The 22,266-nt window shown below is 44.1% G+C and overlaps 1 protein-coding gene across 1 annotated transcript in view; it reads right to left on the bottom strand.

Annotated features, from left to right (window-relative positions):
* The window catches only part of LOC141220557 (vomeronasal type-2 receptor 26-like), a 177,157-nt gene extending 159,512 nt beyond the window's left edge, over nt 1-17,645 (bottom strand). The window contains exons 1-2 of the mRNA XM_073666400.1: nt 17,563-17,645; nt 17,178-17,469 (exon numbers count right to left, since the gene is read on the bottom strand). Coding sequence (XP_073522501.1) covers nt 17,178-17,469; nt 17,563-17,645 — 375 coding nt within the window. The remainder of the gene's footprint in view (nt 1-17,177; nt 17,470-17,562) is intronic.
* Between the last annotated feature and the right edge of the window lie 4,621 nt (nt 17,646-22,266).

Genomic DNA, 22,266 nt, shown 5'->3' on the forward strand with positions numbered 1-22,266 from the left:
AAAACACTGGGCAAAACTGTAACTGAAAAAGACCTGGGTGTATTGGTGGACGACAAGCTCACGTTTAGTGGCCAATGTCAGGCTGCTGCTGCAAAGGCAAATAAAATAATGGGATGCATTAAAAGAGGCATAGATGCTCATGAGGAGAAGATAATTTTACCTCTATACAAGTCACTAGTGCGACCACACTTAGAATACTGTGTACAGTTCTGGTCTCCGGTGTATAAGAAAGACATAGCTGAACTAGAGCGGGTGCAGAGAAGAGCGACCAAGGTTATTAGAGGACTGGGGGGTCTGCAATACCAAGACAGGTTATTACACTTGGGGTTATTTACTGTGGAAAAAAGAAGGCTTAGGGGTGATCTTATTACTATGTACAAGTATATGAGGGGACAGTACAAAGACCTTTCTACTGATCTTTTTACTCTGAGGCCTGAGACGGGGACAAGGGGGCATCTTCTACGTCTGGAGGAAAGAAGGTTTAATCATAATCACAGACGGGGATTCTTTACTGTAAGAGCAGTGAGACTATGGAACTCTCTGCCGCAGGATGTTGTAATGAGTGATTCACTGTTAAAATTTAAGAAGGGCATGGATGCCTTTCTTGAAAAGTATAATATTACAGGATATAAATACTAGATTCCTTGATAGGGCGTTGATCCAGGGAACTAGTCTGATTGTCGTATGGAGTCGGGAAGGAATTTTTTTCCCCAATGTGGAACATAGTGTTTGCCACATGGGTTTTTTTTGCCTTCCTCTGGATCAACAAGTTAGGCTATGGGTTGAACTAGATGGACTTAGTCTTCCTTCAACCTTAAAACTATGTTACTATGTTATTTTGCCCCGTGTATCATCCCTGCACTACACAAGCACATGTCCCAAAACATCTGCCGTGCCCTCAACAACGCAGATAATGGGAGAGTCCACCTGACAACGGACACGTGGACAAGTGCTTGTTGCCAGGGACTGTACATCTCCCTGACGGCACACTGGGTAAACATAGTGGAAGCCGGGGCCCAGTCGGACATTGGGACGGAACATATCCTCCCCACACCGAGGATTGCGGGCCCTATGTCAGTTAGAGTTGCCCCCACAGTGTACAGCTCCTGCGCATCATCCTCCTCCTCATGTTCAGCCTCCATCTCAGATATCACCGAATAAGTTACAAGCTGGAAGCACTGCAGTACTGCCTCAGCCAAGCGGCAACAGGCTGTGCTGAAACTCATAAGCTTAGGTGATGAACCTCACACTGCTTGTGAGTTGTGGACAGCTGTGAAAGAGCAGGCAGATCTGTGGCTGAGACCACTGAACCTACATCTAGGCATGGTCATGTGTGACAATGGCCTTAACCTGGTGTCGGCTCTGATGCGAGGCGAGATCACACAAGTACCATGCCTTGCTCATGTGCTTAACCTCGTGGTTCAGCGGTTTCTTAAATCGTACCCCGAGTTGCCAGATCTGCTCATCAAAGTACGCCACCTGTCAGCTTATTTTCCAAAGTGGGCTACAGCTTCTGCCGCCCTTGCTGTGTTGCAGCAGCGTTTGCAGCTTCCGGCACACCGACTGGTGTGTGATGTCCCCACACGTTGGAACTCTACACTCCACATGTTGCAAAGGATTTGTAAGCAGAAGAGAGCAGTTGTGGAGTACCAACTGCAACAAGGCCATCGATATTCAGGTCAGACTCCACACATAAGACCTCAGGAGTGGACCTGGATGTCTGACATATGTACCATTCTGACAAACTTTAAGGAGTCCACTAAGACAGTGAGTGACGATGACGCCATCATTAGCGTCAGCATCCCACTTGTCTGTCTTTTGCAACGCTCTCTGCAGAGAATTAAAGAGCAGGCATTGAAGCCAGAGTATGATGAGATTGATCAAGAAGCCGTAATGGGCGATTACACAGAGCCCAGCCTCATCTCATCCCAACGTGCATTGGGGGACAATGAGGGAGTGGAGGAGGAGGAGGAAGAACAGGATCTGGTATCATGCGCTGTAGACGTTAGTACCTGTACATCTGTCATACCGTCGGTTCAGTGTGGGTGGCCTTCGGACAGGGGGGAGGAGGAAGAGGAGGAGGAGTAGAGCATGGTCAGTCGTTATCTTGGTGAGGACATGGAAGTCTTGCCCATTACCTGTCTGGCACGCATGGCTGACTTTATATTATGCTGCCTTAACCGTCACCCTTGTGTTGTCAAAATGTTGGGTGACAGTCATTACTGGTTAGTGACACTTTTATAACCCCGCTACAAGGAGAACTTTCACTCTCTTATTTCTGAGGTGTAGAGGTCTGCAAAAATGGGGCAGTACCAGAATGCCCTTGATGCAGAGCTGTTAAAAAAATTCCCATCTGAACACGCTAGCGGCAGAGGTCACAGTTCATTGCCCAACCAAGGCGTACAGGTGAGAGAGACGCAACTCCAATCCAGCAGAGGCAGGGGAACACTGTCAACATTCTTTGACAGTTTTCTGACACCCGCCCAGCTTACAGGCCCTGAGGCGCAGGGTACTCTCACAAGGTTTGGAAAGTTTCAAAAGATGGTGAGGGAGTACCTTGCCGACCCTACCAGATTCCTCCGGGATTCCTGCCTTTGATGTGATGTGCCTTTTAATTATTGGGTATCCAAGCTGGACACTTGGAATGAACTCGCTCTGTAAGCCTTGGAGGTCCTGGCCTGCCCTGCCGCTAGCTTGTTATCGGAGCGTGTTTTTAGTGCCGCTGGGGGAATTATAACTGATAAGCGCACCCTTATCAAAATGAACAAGGGCTGGATTGGGCCTGACTTCTCATCACCACCTAATGACAACAGAGTAGCATAAAGTCAAATCCACTGTGTTATTTCGGGAGGTGTATTTTCATGCACCGCTTCACACCCACACATGGGTATACGCTTCCTCATTTCGGATGTATTTTGCTCTTCTCCTTATCCTCAGCCTCGACCACCACTATACCATCAGGGTGACCGTGGTCCGTGTTGCCAGCAATGCAAATTCCTCAGTCCTAATTTTTGGCAGCTTTTGCTTGAAAAGCATAGGCAAAGACTATGGGAGAACCTCTCCCCAATAATGGGAATAATGTTTTTAATATGCTGTACTGCATGTCTACTGTAAGGGGCATGAAAACCGTCTTGTTAAGCCACTCTGAACTCCTCAGCTCTTCCAAAGGGCAAAAAAACCATCTTGATAAGCTACTGTGACCTCCTCGTCTCTTCCACGGGGCATTAAAAATGTCTTGATAAGCTACAGTGACCTCCACGTCTCTTCCAAGGGGCAAAAAAAAATGTTGTTAAGTTACTGTGACCTCCACCACTCTTCCATGGTGCATTGATATTGTCTTTTTATTCCACTGTGACCTCCACCACTCTTCCAAGGGGCATTAAAACCATCTTGTTAAGCTACTGTGACCTCCTCCACTCTTCCAAGGGGCAATGATATTGTATTTTTATTCCACTGCGACCTCCATCACTCTTCCAAGGGGCATTAAAACTGTATGTTAAGCTACTGTGACCTCCACCAATCTTCCAAGGAGCATTAAAACCATCTTGCTAAACCACTCTGAAATCCTCAGCTCTTCCAAGGGGCATTAAAACCATCTTGTTAAGCTACTGTGACCTCCACCACTCTTCAAATTGGGCATTGATGTTGTCTTTTTAATCCACTGCGACCTCCACGACACTTCCAAGGGGCATTAAAACCGTCTTCTTAAGCTACTGTGACCTCCACCACTCTTCAAAGGTCTTTAAAACCGTCATGTTAAACCACTCTGAACTCCACAACTTTTCCAAGGGGCATTAAAACCGTCTTGTTAAGCTACTGTGACCTCCAACACTCTTCCAACGGGCATTAAAACCATCTTGTTAAACCACTCTGATCTCCACAGTAGAGATGAGCGGTGTTCGACTAGAACTGTTCGCCAATCTCAAATTCGAGCTGTTTTGGGTGGTGTTCGAGTTGTTCGACGAACCCGAACGATTTGAGAAAAATTCGGCTGTTCGAGGTTATGTTCGATAACTGTTCGTGCACCAAAAGCGTGTCCTGCATGTCTGGCGCTATTTAGAGCACCAATCATGCAGGGATTGTCTGCCACTCACTGTAATGTCACAGCCATGGTGGTTGTGGCATTACAGTGATTGCCCAAATTGATGGGAACAGTGCTCACAGTGAAACATGAAAAGCCGGCAATTCAGCAGCGGCATACACCGGTACCCGACAATTTAGAACCGAAAGAATAGAGCTTCACACATAGATTAGATAGATATGAACATGTCAGCCACATATATACGAAGTACAGTGAAAGTGCTGCTTACTGTACTTGTCATTTAGCGTAAAGGATTTATCAAAAAAAATAATAGTGTTTTCATGCACTGTCTCTTTAAAAAAGCCGGCCGGCAATTCAGCAGCGGTACCCGACAATTTAGAATAGAAAGAATAGAGAATCACACATAGATTAGATAGATAGAAACATGTCAGTCACATATATATGAAGTACAGTGAAAGTGCTGCTTACTGTACTTGTCATTTAGTGTAAAGGATTTATCAAAAAATATAACAGTGTTTTCATGCACTGTCTCTTTAAAAAAGCCGGCCGGCAATTCAGCAGCGGTACCCGACAATTTAGAATAGAAGGAATAGAGAATCACACATAGATTAGATAGATAGAAACATGTCAGTCACATATATATGAAGTACAGTGACAATGTTGCTTACTGTACTTGTCATTTAGTGTAAAGGATTTATTAAAAAAAATAATAGTGTTTTCATGCACCGTCTCTTTAAGAAAGCCGGCCGGCAATTCAGCATCTGAACCCGACAATTTATAACAGACAGAATAGAGCTTCACACATAGATTAGATAGATAGAAACATGTCAGTCACATATATATGAAGTACAGTGATAGTATTGGTTACTGTACTTGTCATTTAGTATTAAAATAAAGGATTTATTAGTAAAAAAATTGGCGTGTGGTTCCCCTTAATTTTAGGCTCTAGCGGAGGTTAAGCAGACAGCTGGGGCAGATGTTTGAAGCCTGGGAAGGGGGTAATACCCACGGAGCTTCCCAGGCTACTAATATCAGCCCCCAGCTGAATACATAGCCTTTACTAGCTATTAAAGTGGGGGACCCCCCAAAAAAAAGGACGTGGGTTTCCCCCTAATTTAATAGCTAGCAAAGGCTAGGCAGACAGCTGGGGGCTGATATTAATAGCCCAGGAAGGGAGCCATGAATATTGGCCCCCTCCCAGGCTAGAAACACCAGCCGTCAGCCGCCCCAGAAATGGCGCATTCATAGGATGCGCCAATTCTGGCACTTAGCCTCGCTCTTCCACGCTGCCCTGTAGCGGTGGCAGGGGGTAATAGGGCTGGGGTTGATGTCAGCTTATAATGCCAGCTGACATCAAGCCCAGGTTAGTAATGGAGAGGCGTCTATAAGACACCCCCATTACTAACCCCATAGTCAAAGTTAAAAGAAAACACAAACACCCAGAATAAAGTCCTTTAATTGAAATAAAGACACAATTCTTTATTGTTCTAAATTAAACCATACTTACCATCACGCCCATTCCAGCTGAAGCCAACGATCTCCTGCAATAAAAGAAAAATAATAAAGCAACCTCATCCTTACCTTTCCATGGTTCCCAGGACAGCTTCAGCTCTGCTACAACGAGATGACAGGCTGGACCTGCAGAACGCTGCCATCCAGCCTGTCATCCCGCAGACACTGAGAAGCGCAGGCATGCTTGCGCTCTGCAGTGTCTGGCTGTGACGGCATAAAGATGAGCCGAGATCATGTCCAATGAACTCGGCGCACCTCATGCACGTCACTGACAGCGTGGGAAAATTCTCCTGCACTCAGCGCTTCAGCGTGAGAATTCTCCCACGCTGTAAGTGACATGCATGAGGTGAGCCGAGTTCATTGGACATGACCTCGGCTCATCTTTATGCCGTCACAGAGAGACAATGTGGAGCGCAAGCAAGCCTGCTCTTCTCAGTGTCTGCGGGATGACAGGCTGGATGGCGGCGTTCTGCTGCGGTCCAGCCTGTCATCTCGATGTAGCAGAGCTGAAGCTGTCGTGGGAACCATGGAAAGGTAAGGATGAGGCTGCTTTATTATTTTTCTTTTATTACAGGAGATCGTTGGCTTCAGCTGGAATGGGCGTGACGGTAAGTATAGTTTAATTTAGAACAATAAAGAATTGTGTGTTTATTTCAATTAAAGGACTTTATTCTGGGTGTTGTGTTTTTTTTAAATACTTTACTAGAAATTCATGGCGGTCATGTCTAATACTGGCCTGACCCCATGAATTTTGGGCTTGGGGCCAGCTGATAATACCAAGCTGGCCCTAACCCCTTTATTACCCAGTGAGCCACCGCACCAGGGCCCTGGATGAGTTGGGTACAGCGCGAGAAGATGGCGCTTCTATGAACGCGCCATTTTCCAGGGTGGCTGCGGACTGCAATTTGCAGCGGGGGGGGGGCCCAGAAAGCTTGGGCCTCCCTGCGCTGCAGATTCCAGCCCCCAGCTGCCTAGTTGTACCTGGCTGGACACAAAAATAGGGCAAAGCCCCACGTATTTTTTTTTTAATTATTTCATGAAATTCATGAAATAATTAAGAAAAAAAGGCCTTCCCTATATTGTTGTGTCCGGCCAGGTACAAATAGGCAGCTGGTGGTTGGGGGCAGCCCATTCCTGCCTGCTGTACCTGGCTGGACACAAATATAGTGCGAAGCCCCACTTCAATTTTTTTAAATTATTTCAGGAAATTCATGAAATAATTAAAAAAAAATTGAAGTGGGGCTTCGCACTATATTTGTGTCCAGTCAGGTGCAGCAGGCAGGAACGGGCTGCCCCCAACCACCAGCTGCCTATTTGTACCTGGCCGGACACAACAATATAGGGAAGCCCTTTTTTTCTTAATTATTTCATGAAATAATTTAAAGAAAATTTACGTGGGGCTTCGCCCTGTTTTTGTGTCCAGCCAGGTACAACTAGGCAGCTGGGGGCTGGAATCCGCAGCGCAGGGAGGCCCAAGCTTTCTGGGCCACCCCCTCTGCAAATTGCAGTCCGCAGCCACCCCGGAAAATGGCGCGTTCATAGAAGCGCCATCTTCTGGCGCTGTACCCAACTCATCCAGGGCCCTTATGCGGTGGCTCACTGGGTAATAAAGGGGTTAGGGCCAGCTTGGCATTATCAGCTGGCCCTAAGCCCAAAATTCATGGGGTCACGCCAATATTAGACATGACCACCATGAATTTCTAGTAAAGTATTTAAAAAAAACACAACACCCAGAAAAAAGTCCTTTAATTGAAATAAACACACAATTCTTTATTGTTCTAAATTAAACCATACTTACCATCACACCCATTCCAGCTGAAGCCAACGATCTCCTGCAATAAAAGAAAAATAATAAAGCAACATCATCCTTACCTTTCCATGGTTCCCATGACAGCTTCAGCTCTGCTACATCGAGATGACAGGCTGGACCGCAGCAGAACGCTGCCATCCAGCCTGTCATCCCGCAGACACTGAGAAGCGCAGGCTTGCTTGCGCTCCACAGTGTCTCTCTGTGAGGGCATCCAGATGAGCCGAGTTAATGTCCAATGAACTCGGCTCACCTCATGCACGTCACTGACAGCGTGGGAAAATTCTCCTGCACTCAGCGCTTCAGCGTGGGAGAATTCTCACACTGAAGCGCTGAGTGCAGGAGAATTCTCCCACGCTGTCAGTGACGTGCAGGAGGTGAGCTGAGTTCATTGGACATGAGCTCACCTTATGCACGTCACTGACAGCGTGGGAAAATTCTCCTGCACTCAGCGCTTCACCGTGGGAGAATTCTCACGCTGAAGCGCTGAGTGCAGGAGAATTCTCCCACGCTGTCAGTGACGTGCAGGAGGTGAGCTGAGTTCATTGGACATGAGCTCACCTTATGCACGTCACTGACAGCGTGGGAGAATTCTCCTGCACTCAGCGCTTCAGCGTGAGAATTTTCCCACGCTGTCAGTGACGTGCATGAGGTGCGCCGAGTTCATTGGACATGAACTCGTCTCATCTTTATGCCGTCACAGCCAGACACTGCAGAGCGCAAGCATGCCTGCGCTTCTCAGTGTCTGCGGGATGGCAGGCTGGATGGCAGCGTTCTGCTGCGGTCCAGCCTGTCATCTTGATGTAGCAGAGCTGAAGCTGTCGTGGGAACCATGGAAAGGTAAGGATGAGGTTGCTTTATTATTTTTCTTTTATTGCAGGAGATCGTTGGCTTCAGCTGGAATGAGCGTGATGGTAAGTATGGTTTAATATAGAACAATAAAAGATTGTGTCTTTATTTCAATTAAAGGACTTTATTCTGGGTGTTTGTGTTTTCTTTTAACTTTGACTATGGGGTTAGTAATGGGGGTGTCTTATAGACGCCTCTCCATTACTAACCTGGGCTTGATGTCAGCTGGCATTATAAGCTGACATCAACCCCAACCCTATTACCCCCTGCCACCGCTACAGGGCAGCGTGGAAGAGCGAGGCTAAGTGCCAGAATTGGCGCATCCTATGAATGCGCCATTTCTGGGGCGGCTGACGGCTGGTGTTTCTAGCCTGGGAGGGGGCCAATATTCATGGCTCCCTTCCTGGGCTATTAATATCAGCCCCCAGCTGTCTGCCTAGCCTTTGCTAGCTATTAAATTAGGGGGGACCCCACGTCATTTTTTTGGGGGGGTCCCCCATTTTAATAGCTAGTAAAGGCTATGTATTCAGCTGGGGGCTCATATTAGTAGCCTGGGAAGCTCCGTGGGTATTACCCCCTTCCCAGGCTTCAAACATCTGACCCAGCTGTCTGCTTAACCTCCGCTAGAGACTAAAATTAAGGGGAACCCCACGCCAATTTTTTTTAATAATAAATCCTTTATTTTAATACTAAATGACAAGTACAGTAACCAACACTATCACTGTACTTCATATATATGTGACTGACATGTTTCTATCTATCTAATCTATGTGTGAAGCTCTATTCTGTCTGTTATAAATTGTCGGGTACAGATGCTGAATTGCCGGCCGGCTTTTTTAAAGAGACGGTGCATGAAAACACTATTATTTTTTTTAATAAATCCTTTACACTAAATGACAAGTACAGTAAGCAACATTGTCACTGTACTTCATATATATGTGACTGACATGTTTCTATTTATCTAATCTATGTGTGAAGCTCTATTCTGTCTGTTATAAATTGTCGGGTACAGATGCTGAATTGCCGGCCGGCTTTTTTAAAGAGACAGTGCATGAAAACACTATTATATTTTTTAATAAATCCTTTACACTAAATGACAAGTACAGTAAGCAACACTGTCACTGTACTTCATATATATGTGACTGACATGTTTCTATCTATCTAATCTATGTGTGAGGCTCTATTCCTTCTTGTCTAAATTGTCGGGTACCGGTGTATGCCGCTGCTGAATTGCCGGCCGGCTTTTTTAAAGAAAGCGTTTTCTGAGCAGTTTGTCAGCTTTTGGACACCTTTGAAGGTGTTTTCTATGTGTTTCTATGTGTTTTTGTTTGCCTGCCATTGGTTTTAACGGTGTTCGAAGGTGTTCTAAGGTGTTCGACGAACAGTTCGACAAACAGTTCCTCGAACATCCCGGTGTTCGACGAACCGAACCGAACCCGAACACTACGGGGGTGGCTCAACACTACTCCACAGCTCTTCCAAGGGGCATTAAAACCGTCTTGTTAAGCTACTATGACCTCCACCACTCTTGCAAGGGGCATTGATATTGTCTTTTTATTACACTGCGACCTCCACCACTCTTCCAAGGGGCATTAAAACTGTCTTGTTAAGCTACTGTGACCTCCACCACTCTTCCAAGGGGCATTAAAACTGTCTTGTTAAGCTACTGTGACCTCCACCACTCATCCAAGGGGCATTAAAATCATCTTGTTAAGCTACTGTGACCTCCACCACTCTTCCAAGGGGCATTAAAATCGTCTTGTTAAACCACTCTGAACTCAACAGCTCTTCCAAGGGGCATTAAAAAAATCTTGTTAAGCTACTGTGACCTCCATCACACTTCCAAGAGGCAATAAAATCATCTTGTTAAGCCACTCTGAACTCCACAGCTCTTCCAAGGGGCATTAAAACCATCTTGTTAAACCACTCTGACCTCCACAGCTCTTCCAAGGTTAATTAAAACCGTCTTGTTAAGCTACTGTGACCTCCATCACACTTCCAAGGGGAAATAAAATCGTCTTGTTAAGCCACTCTGAACTCAACAACTCTTCCAAGGGGCATTACAACCATCTTGTTAAGTTACTGTGACCTCCACCACTCTTCCAAGGGGCATTAATCCGTCTTGTTAAGCTACTGTGACCTCCACCACTCTTCCAAAGGGCATTGATATTGTCTTTTTATTCCACTGCGACCTCCACGACACTTCCAAGGGGCATTAAAACTGTCTTGTTAAGCTACTGTGACCTCCAACACTCTTCCAAGGGGCATTAAAATCGTCTTGTTAAACCACTCTGAACTCCACAGCTCTTCCAAGGAGCAATAAAACCGTCTTGTTAAGCTACTGTGACCTCCACCACTCTTCCAAGGGGCATTAAACCGTCTTGTTAAGCTACTATGACCTCCACCACTCCTCCAAGGTGCATTAAAACCGTCTTGTTAAACCACTCTGAACTCCAAAGCTCTTCCAGGGGCTTTAAAACTGTCTTGTTAAGCTACTGTGACCTCCACCACTCTTCGAAGGGGCATTAAAATCGTCTTGTTAAACCACTCTGAACTCCACAGATCTTCCAAGGGGCAATAAAACCATCTTGTTAAGCTACTGTGACCTCCACCACTCTTCCAAGGGGCCTTAAAACGTCTTGTTAAGCTACTGTGACCTCCACCACTCTTCCAAGGGTCTTTAAAACTGTCATGTTAAGCTACTGTGACCTCCACCACTCTTCAAATGGGGCATTGATATTGTCTTTTTATTCCACTTTGACCTCCACCACTCTTTCAAGGGGCATTAAAACTGTCTTGTTAAGCTACTGTGACCTGCACCACTCCTCCAAGGGGCCTTAAAACCATCTTGTTATACCACGCTGAACTCCACAGTTCTTCCAAGGGGCAATAAACCATCTTGTTAAGCTACTGTGACCTCCACCACTCTTCCAAGGGGCATTAAAACCATCTTGTTAAACCACTCTGATCTTCACTGCTCTTCCAAGGGGCATTAAAACCGTCTTGTTAAGCTACTGTGACCTCCACCACTCTTCAAAGAGGCATTGATATTGTCTTTTTATTCCACTGAGACCTCCACCACTCTTCCAAGGGGCATTATAACTACCTTGTTAAGCTACTGTGACCTCCACCACTCTTCCAAGGGGCATTAAAACTCTCTTGTTAAGCTACTGTGACCTCCACTACTCCTACAAGGGGCATTAAAACCATCTTGCTAAGCTACTGTGACCTCCACCACTCTTCCAAGGGGCATTAAAACCGTCTTGTTAAACCACTCTGCACTCCACAGTTCTTCCAAGGGGCATAAAACCATCTTGTTAAGCTACTGTGACCTCCACTTCTCTTCCATGGGGCATTAAAACCGTCTTGTTAAACCACTCTGAACTCCACAGCTCTTCCAAGGGTCATTAAAACCATCTTGTAAAGCTACTGTGACCTCCATCACTCTTCCAAGGTGCTTTGATATTTTTTTTTTATTCCACTGCGACTTCCACCACTCTTCCAAGGGGCATTAAAACCATCTTGTTAAGCTACTGTGACCTCCACCACGCTTCCATTTGGCATTAAAAGCGTCTTGTTAAGCTACTGTGATCTCCACCACTCTTCCAAGGGGCATTGATATTGTCTTTTTATTCCACTGCGACCTCCACCACTCTTCCAAGGGGCATTAAAAACGTCTTGTTAAGCTACTGGGACCCCCACCACTCTTCTAAGGGGCATTGATATTGTCTATTTATTCCACTGCGACCTCCACCACTCTTCCAAGGGGCATTAAAACCCTCTTGTTAAGCTACTGTGACTTCCACCACTCTACCAAGGGAAATTAAAACTGTCTTGTTAAACCACTCTGAACTCCATTGCTCTTCCAAGGGGCATTAAAACCGTCTTGTTAAGCTACTGTGACCTCCACCACTCTTCCAAGGGGCATTAAAACTCTCTTGTTAAGCTACTGTGAACTCCACCACTCTTCCAAGGGGCATTAAAACAATCTTGTTAAGCTACTGTGACCTCCACCACTCTTCCAAGGGACATTAAAACTCTCTTGTTAAGCTACTGTGACCTCCACCACTCCTCCATGGGGCATTAAAACCGTGTTGCTAAGCTACTGTGACCTTCACCACTCTTCCAAGGGGCATTAAAAGCGTCTTGTTAAACCACTCTGAACTCCACAACTCTACCAAGGGGCATTAAAATGTTGTTTTTTAATTAACTCTAACCTCCACGACTCTTCCAACCGGCATTGCATTTCCTCCTAATTTTAGTCAGCTTTTGCTTTTCAATGCATAGGCGAACACTAAGGTAGACCCACTCCCCAATAAGGGGTAGAAGGATTTTAGTACACTGTAATCCACATCTGTTTCAAGGGGCATTGCAGTTCCTCATAATTTTTGGAAAGCCTTCCATTCACTGCTTAGGTCAACAGTGTACAGGAGACCCAGTTGCTATAAATGGAAAAAACGGTTTAGTTAAGGCACTTTGACCTCCATGTCACTTCCAAGGGGCATTGGAGTGCCTCGAAATTTTTGGAATGCATTGCACTCACTGTATGCCTTATAGCTGTGAAGCCGAACCCCTCCTTTTGGTACAGAAACATATCCTACAAAACATGTGTGGTTGACTGGCCTGATGTTGAATTGAATGTTTCCTGTTCCTCCTGCACTTTCTCCTTTGCCACTACCTCATCCATCATTCATCACCTGAAGCTTTGTTTTAACAGGAGTCATAGAACTCAGATAGTATCAGGAAATCATCCAGCAATCCTCGGAGGAGGTAGGATGTGCGCCAAAACGCTGACCACCTCAGGCCTAGCCGCTACTACATACATGCGCTTGCATTCCAAGGAACAGAAAGCTAAGGAGATGGATGGCCTCATGATCATGAATAATTTACTCGTTGTGTAGGAGGCAGACCACTGTTGCTGTCTACCTTCTGAACTTTGTGTTGAAGCCTGATTAACCCAGGACCCGCAATCCTCTATGTCTGGAGGATGTGTTGCATCCCAGTGTCCAACTGTGTCCCGACTTCCACAATATTAACCCAGTGTGACGGCGTCAGTCAGATGGACCATCCCTGGCCACATTCACTTGTCCACATGTTTGTGGTTTGGCTGTCCTTCAAATAGGCGTGGCTGGGGACCGTTTATGGACACAGGGCCGCCCCCAGGCGGCTGGGGACCGTGAGTGGGTACTCGGCTGCGGGGCGGCTGCTGACCGAGTATGGACACCTGGCCGCCCCCTGGCGGCTGGGGACCAGGCGTGGACACCTGGCCTCCCGGCGGCTAGCGACTGAGTATGGATACCAGACCACTGACGCAGCCATGATGTGGTGGCCAGATTCCGCCTCCACATGCCTAAAAAGCCCAATTTCAAGTGCAAGCAAGCAAGCAGTATGTTATTGCAGCCTGGGGGGGTGGGTGGGTGGCAGGCTGCATACTTGTGCTTGCATTACAAGGAATGGGGGAGGTACAATTGAACACTGCCCTGGGCTCGTTGCTTGGGTTGAGCACACGAGTATCACGATGAGCTCTGCCCGAGCTTCGAGCGCCCGAGCATTTTAGTGCTCTCTCAACACTAGTTTTGGCAGCTTTAGGACCAATCTGAAGGTGTGGTGTTTGTGATTTTTTTTTGGCCCCCATTGAATCCTATGGCATTCGGCAATGTTCGACGAACATTCAACGAATAAATCAGCGAATATTGCAAATTTGATGATCGTAATCCGAACCGAATATTGAAACATTCGCTCATCTCGAGCAGCAATTGCAGCATTTATGACATGATAAACCAGATGTTTCTTCAGCTGTTACACTAAATTGCAGCAAACAAAAATGCACCTTTTTAACAGCAGTAGTGCCTCGACTATATGCTCCTTCCAGCAAATACCTTGAGGCCCAAATCCATGGACCTCTGAATCAGCAAAATGGACCAATATTGCAGTTGTAAGAACTTCCACAGACACATTGTCATGTCCAACTTCCTGTGCAATGACAGAGGGTATTCAGCATGCAAAGTGGCTTTGTCACACTAAACTGGACCGGATTGTCTACTGCCAGTGTGAAAAACCTTACATTTGTCAAAATGAATTAGTCATAGATAATTTCCTATTTTCATCCACAATGACCGATACTTGTCCAATATATTTTATATATACTGTGCTGCTGCCTAAGATTCTAGTACTAGCCCTAAAGAACCAGATGTTTTCTTGCCTATCCGAAATGATCTAAAATGTGTGGTCTCTGCCACTTCTACTGCCAATAAACAACAACACATTTCCTGCCTGTCCAATCTTTTCTACATCTACTCTTTACTCGTGCAGGTAACTTTACCATCTAAAAGGTAAATATAAGAAACCCGAATCTTCCCCCCCACCCCAAAAGGTGATAGTTTTGGATGTAATTTTAAAACCTTGTTTCTTCACTTTCCAATCAACAACCATATTATTGATCCTACAGATGGGAATCATTTTGGACAGTTTGTATGCAAATTGCCTATTCAGAGAAAAAGAGGACTTGTACTCTATATCGCCACCTATTGGAAATAGCAATCCTACAAGTCACTTTCAACCCTTTAACGAGTCGTGCAATATGACTTAGGATAAAAGCCAAATCAGAATCTCAATTTGCAAACACGGTGTTTCGGGCTGTTGGCCCTCATCAATGCAAAGTATGAGAACTGATTTGACTAGGTGAGAGGCTCTGGACTGAGGTCAAAGGGGTAGCATTTCTCCTTATGGAGGACAGTTTGTAAAAAGCCATTCCTTCTTCAAGGGCCATGACATCTTTGTGCATTTAGTAAGATATTTAAAAAAATGTACTATAAAAATTTCAAATTTGTTGTGACATTTAAAATATTCCAATTGTCTTGAATGAGCTAAATGCGGTCTGCGCCCTGGAATGGTGTTTTCCGTTACTTCTTCATTAGCCATAATTTTTGGGTCCTGATTAGTGTTGAGTGAACGTGATCGGATAACGTATTATCAGATCATGCTCGGTCTTATCCGAGTATCTTCAGGGTGCTCGGCTAATATGTTTGCCTCCCTGTGGCTGTTTGTTTTCCAGCGGTAGAAAGACGAAACACATGCGGGGTTTGGCAAAGAAACAGGCAATCCCCGCATGTGCTCTCTACTGCTGGAAAACATGCAGTCTCAGTGAGGCAAACATATTAGCCGAGCACGTCAGATAAGACTGAGCATGCTCGGAAAACACGGTATTGAGCACATTGACTCAACACTAGTCCTTATGCTTCCCCATTGCTAATTTGTCAATTCTGCACAAAAAGAGAAAGCAATTTGTTGACTTTTTGAAAAACGCCAAGTCATTGTTAATTTCATTTCCAAACATCCTGTTGTTATTCATTAAAAAGGGTATGATTTTGCTTTGGTTTGTCAAAAAGCCATGGCATTTTCATATACATTGCATATGTATAAACTTTGAAAAAGAAGGCATCTGCCAACCAAATGTGACCATTTTTGGAGCTTTTTTAATTTTAAAAAGCAAAAAAGTGCAAGAGTACAGTGTGTTATTAGACTTTTTTTTTATTAGACGCATTTACCATCTGTTTGCCTATAACCATTTATGCTGAGGTCAGTTTGACATTACAAAGGATGTGTTTGCATTAAGGATCGTTAAAAGGGGTTCGATGCAGTCCAAGTAAATCTCAGAGTGTGAAACACATCTTCTCAGGGCTATTGTAGATGTCCATTCTTTCAATTTGCAGCAATTCAATTCAACACAAATCTATTCTGCAAATCTGACAAAATACAATTTCAAAAGATTCATTTCTACTTTACAATTTTGTCACCGTTTAAATAAATATTTGGACTTAATGGTAATCTCAATCTATTTTACCTTTTTTTACCTTTTTGATTTTGATTGTAAAAATAAAGACAGTTTTCGTAACAATTTTTTTTTGCAGTTTTTAATGGGAACCTGTAGTGGAATTCATGCTGCCTGAATTACAGTCAGCATAAATCAGACTCTGGCTGCGATTTTTTCAGATTTGAGTGTTTTTTGCTATGAAACACTGCATCATTTCAGAGAATAACATACTTGAAAATCTGCCCAGGAAGTACACATTTTGCATGTTTGTGTCCGGGGAATAATCTATCAGTCAAGGGAGTAGGAGGGGATCTGTAGCGATTCCACCCCTCTGTGCGTAGGAGGCAGTGAGTGATAGCTCAGTCATCCAGTCTAGTGCAGGGGCATGATGAGCTGTCTGTGTTTTGATTGACAGCTCGGCCATCTAATCTGAGACTAGATAGCTTCAGCTCAGTGGGGTTTGTTTTCTCTGTGCCTAGTGCTTTGCTTGTTGATGTATTGCTGCGTGACCTTGGAACTCGTTCTGACCATCCATTTGTTTAACCCCTTTGCTTTGATCCTCTATCCACCTGTGATTTTGACCATAAACCATTACCTGACTAGTTCTTTGCCTTTTCCCTTTTTTTTAAGATGACCCTTGGCTATTGACCTTGGACTCCTTGACATTTCTGACTCATAGCTTGTCCATGAGAAGTGACTCAGCATCACAGGATCTGCCTCTAACTAGAGAAGTTACCAGGAATAAATGATCCCCAATTGCATTTTCAGTGGTTAATAGTAAAAGTTACATGGTTGGAATAATTCAGTCTATGTCTGAATCACCTGTTAGGTTCCCTTCAAGCCAAAAATCAGTGAGAATAAAATGGAAAAGATTCTTTTTTTAACTTATTCAAAAATTTTATTGCTAGGTTATTTAAAAGCAATTTTAAATGTCCCTTCAATGTGACTCTGTCACTCAATGTCCCAAATAGGCATGCTGAATCCAGAGTGGTCAAGATGCAAGTGTCCTATTGAAAAATAACCAGTGCATTAAGCTTCATCAAATTCATATGGTTGCTTTTGAATCTGCACTATCCAGTTATTTCTCTCCTCACCCATTCTTGAAATTATATGGGGTAGAATCGAAAGGAGACATCTTTCTTATCAGAACTTACCTGTGCATATCCATACATACCCAGTAACTGAGCCATTGGTAGAGTGGTGGCAGATCCTTGGTCTCCAATATAGCCAGCTACATTACCATGGTCCATACATGAATAATTAGGAGCTGTTACTTTGTGTCCGGACATTATCTGCAGAACATCCTTTAGAACTTTATTCACATTGCCGCATGAATCATACAAATGATATCCAAGGGTGATATTTGGAAGAATGGCAGGATTACTGTTAATATCATCAATGGCAAAAATGAAAGTCAAAAGATGTCTGTATTCTCTAAACTTGGCACTGCAGAAAATAATAGAATTTAATCATCAATTTACAAATAAAATGTATTTTATATTTTTATCTGTTTTTCATTATCAATGAAATGTGTTTTACCCTGTTGAGTGCTGTTCTGTATTTTTAGATATAAACCTTACATTATATCCATCATTAAATAGTTCATTGTCAAATACAGACATTTGGATTTATTAATAATATCTAACATGTTACTTTTACACTAAATAGATAAAAGTATTGGAGCACACCTCTTAATCAATGAATTTACAGTAAAACATTCCTGTCATTTCAGGTTACCTTTCAGAATAATCTGTCATGTGTGTACATGGAGAGTAACACTATTCCCATTATATTGCTTCGGTAAAGAAAAACAAAGCCAATAAAAATGGTAAAGTAGGAGAGGGCCAATGACAATAAAATGGAATCCCTATAAAATTGAAATATAAACTAGATAAGCAATACAAATAAAACAAATAAAAAATGAAGGTGCCAATCTCAAGAAAAACATCCTAAGCCAACATTATGAATCACTTGTTGTCAACTTGACCCCTCAAAATCCCGGGTGTGTACAAATCAATGCTGTAGATGGCTGTCACAGAGAACATTAGATCATATACAAAAATACTCCTCCACAACTTGGGCTATGTTTACAAGTAGCATTTTTTATGGGTGTCAGAGATGCTTCCAGGGGTCTTCCCCATGCTGTTCCCATGTCTTTTCAGCACTGTATGCATGTGTCACACAGCACATGGCCAGAAAAGGTTGTAAAATGTTAAAATGACATTTCCCGGTGAATGCATTTGTCACGGTTGAAAGCCATGCAAAAGTGCAAAAACGCATAAAAAATGCTACTTGTGAACATAGCCCAAGGTGTGGAGGAGTATTTTTGTTTTTAGTTATTTATTTTACCTTATACACAAGTCTTTAACCTGGAAAGGATGTTCCTTAACATATTTCACAGGAAAACAGTTTCAGTTTCGTTTTTGAACGCTTTATTGTGAGCCCGTAAAAGTGGCTTAATACCTCTGACCACGTTGTTGACAGCAGTGACCTGGGGGTCATAAATGCTTCCTGGGGCGATCCCCATGCTGTCCCCATGTCATTTGAGCACTGTCACTATCGTTTTGGGCACTTTTTAGGCTTTCTACAGACTGCTGGGGGTGCCACCGCAAAAATGCTCGGGTCTCAGATAGACTAACATTGTGCTCGTTTCTCGGGTCGAGCATTTTAGTGCTCGCTCAACACTACTGGCAACGTCCTTCGTGTTGGTGTTATGCGAAATAATTGCCCGCCTTCTGTCTGCGGCCACCACACTTCTTCTTCCTGCCTGTTGGGGTACTCTGCCTCCCCCTGTGTGCTTCTGGCCTCGCTCTGCGTATCCTTCTGCCACGTTGGGTCAGTTACTAGATCATCCACCACCTCCTCCTCTTCCACTTCCGCACCACAGTACTCGTCCTCACTTCGTGGCAATTGCGTCTCGTCATCGTCCACCTCTTGTGACAAATTTCCAGCGTCGCCTTCCTGTGGCCGTGGCTGTTCAAATATTTGGCCATCGCTACATGAGAACTCCTCTTCCACCACTTCAAGCGGAGCAGGCGAGGGGCCCAAATATGAAAATGGACCAGTGAACAGCTCTTCATAGTGTCCTACTGTGGGATCACTTGCTGTATGATGACACTCGGCATGGTGGGAGGAAGGAGCATCAGGGTGAGGAGGAGTATGCGGTCGAGACTCACGGCTACTAAAACTTGACCGTGTGGAAGACAGACCGGAGGTGGTGGTGCCCAGGTAGCTGGAAGTATTATCTGCTATCCAATTAATAACCTGTTCACACTGATCAGTTGGCAATAGTGGTGTTGTTGTGTGCTTCCCTAGTAATTCGGTCAAGAACTGGAAGCGAGAAGATGTGGCTGTTGGTTGTGGCACATTTTCACCTTGGCTGCGGCCCCAACCTCTGCACGCACGATCACCAGAACGTACAGTTCCACGTCCCTTGCAACGTGCCTTGCCCATTGCATATGAAGTAAAATAGCTTACACTCGCACTATCAATGGCAAAAGGGTAATAAAAAGGAGATAAGAACTGTGGAAGAGGAAAACCACAGATCTAGTTCTCTGGCCTACACCAGAATCTTTTTAACAGATATATTTGTGTATGAACAGTCAGCAAGACACTCAAACTGTTTTTTTTTATGTAAAAAAGGCAAAAGGTTGGATTACACCCAGATTTGAAGCGTGGAAGAGGAAAACCACAGTTCTAGTTCTCTGGCCTACACCAGAATCTTTTAAACAGATTTATTTGTGTCTGAAAAGTCAGTGAGACACTCAAACTGTTTTTTTTTAATGGAAAAAAGGCAAAAACGTGGATAGCACCCAGATTTGAACCATGGAAGAAGAAAACCACAGTTCTAATTTCCTGGCGTATACCAGACTATTTTTAATAGATATATTTGTGTCTGAACAGTCAGCGAGACACTCAAACAGTTTTTTTTTATGGAAAAAAGGCAAAAAGGTGGATAACACCCAGATTTGAACAGTGGAAGAGGAAAACCACAGTGCTAATTTCCTGGCAAATACCAGACTTTTTAAATAGATATATTTGTGTCTGAACAGTCAGCGAGACACTCAAACTGTTTTTTTTAATGGAAAAAAAGGCAAAAAAGTGGATAATACAGAGAGTTGAACCGTGGAACTGCAAAACCACAGTTCTAGTTATCTGGCCAAAACCAGACTCTTTTAAACTGATATATTTGTGTCTGAACACTCACAGGCACACTATATTATTCTTTTTGGTGGGAAAAAATACCAAAATGTTAATAAGACGGGTATTTGTACAGTCTGATTGAGGAAAAACACAAAACAAGAGGAATTAGATGAAAAAAAAGGATTTTTCCTGGCCCCTGAGACCTGGGGCTAAGTGTAGCAATTTAAGCAGCAGCACACAGGACTGTAATGCAGTGTTTGTTGGTATAACCACTGCGTCTTATACACAGCCTGCCAGATATCTGGGATGGATATTAGTCCTCAGAATGACTGTTTGTTTGATTTTGCAGGTTTTAGAGACCCTACACTACCTATTTCGCAGTATAAATCTCTACCTAGCTCAGCAGCACTCTCCCTACACTGTCTGATCCGGAGCGACTGTGTCCAAGATGGCTGCGCCCGGTTTTAAATACTCGAGGTGATGCTGTAATGCCCACAAACAACATGGCTGCGGCATTACAGTGACTGGCTGGCAATCCCTGCATGTTCATTGGCTCTGTAAAGAGCGCCAAACATGCAGGGCGGAGACCCGAGCTCCCACCCGAGTAACCCGAAAATGCTCGGTGCTTGTCGAGAATCTCGAGTAGTGAGATGCTTGGGGGAATACCGAGCAGTGTCGATCATGCTCGCTCAACACTAGTAGGCACCTCTTTATGGGCCTCCACACAAATCTTACCCCAGTCAGGTACTGGAGTTAAATTTGTAGTGTAAAGTATGCCACTGCTTGTCATAAATTTGACAAACAAGTGTCACCACTCCTTGTCGCATTCTCATCCTACTCTATCTCCTCCCACTTTGTCAGAGTGGTATAAAAACAGGGTGAAAAAAACAAACATTTTTGCGAAGCTTCTCATTGCATAAAACTTTTCAGTTTTGTCTCATACAATCTATGAGGCATCCAGCATTTTTTGTTTTAAATTCTCTCCCTTAAAAAAGAGCCTGACAGCAGATACATGCTGCAGAATCCATTATCATCATGTATTATACATTAGCAGTTTAGATTCATCCATGTCTGTTTAACTCTGAAATGTCGTGGTGTTTCAAAGAAAAACATACCCTAAAAGCCAGCTGGAAACCAAGCCAAATTGGATACTAGTTGAACAGACAGGTTCACTGTGGTCACTGACTAACAGGTCATTTCCATACATGATCTAGAGAAGAGACCTGTCACTCAAGGGGAGCCGATAGGGAGAAGCCGCGTGGGACCCATCTATCTGACTTCACTCTCTGTGTTCTTTGGTCCCTGGCTGGCTTTTAATGTATATTTTCAGAGTTTCAGAGCCATAATACATGACTGAAATCAAAATGCTAGTGCCTGATACATGCTGTCTGCGGATTGGGCAGCATGTATCATTTGTTAGGTTCCTTTAACAAAGATTTCTTAACCCTAAAGGCGAGGTAATTATATAACAACAGCCAGCAGTATTGTTGTGGCTCCTAGCATTGTTTGATGTGACTAGTAGAGATGAGCGGTGTTCGACTAGAACTGTTCGCCAATCTCAAATTCGTGCTGTTTTGGGCGGTATTCGAGTTGTTCGACGAACCCGAACAATTTGCAAAAAATTCGGCTGTTCGAGGTTATGTTCGATAACTGTTCGTGAACCAAAAGCGTGTCCTGCATGTCTGGCGCTATTTAGAGCACCAATCATGCAGGGATTGTCTGCCACTCACTGTAATGTCACAGCCATGGTGGTTGTGGCATTACAGTGATTGCCCAAATCGATGGGAACAGTGCTCACAGTGAAACATGAAAAGCCGTCAATTCAGGAGCAGCATACACCGGTACCCGTCAAATTAGAACAGAAAGAATAGAGAATCACACATAGATTAGATAGATAGAAACATGTCAGTCACATATATATGAAGTACAGTGACAGTGTTGCTTACTGTACTTGTCATTTAGTGTAAAGGATTTCTTAAAAAAAATAATAGTATTTTTATGCACCGTTTCTTTAAAAAAGCCGGCCGGCAATTCAGCAGCGGTACCCGACAATTTAGAATAGAAGGAATAGAGAATCACACATAGATTAGATAGATAGAA

This window comes from Phyllobates terribilis, unplaced genomic scaffold (genome assembly GCF_046119375.1).
Source record: "Phyllobates terribilis strain yellow unplaced genomic scaffold, ASM4611937v1 Scaffold_1__5_contigs__length_1240528914, whole genome shotgun sequence".
Taxonomy (NCBI): domain Eukaryota; kingdom Metazoa; phylum Chordata; class Amphibia; order Anura; family Dendrobatidae; genus Phyllobates; species Phyllobates terribilis.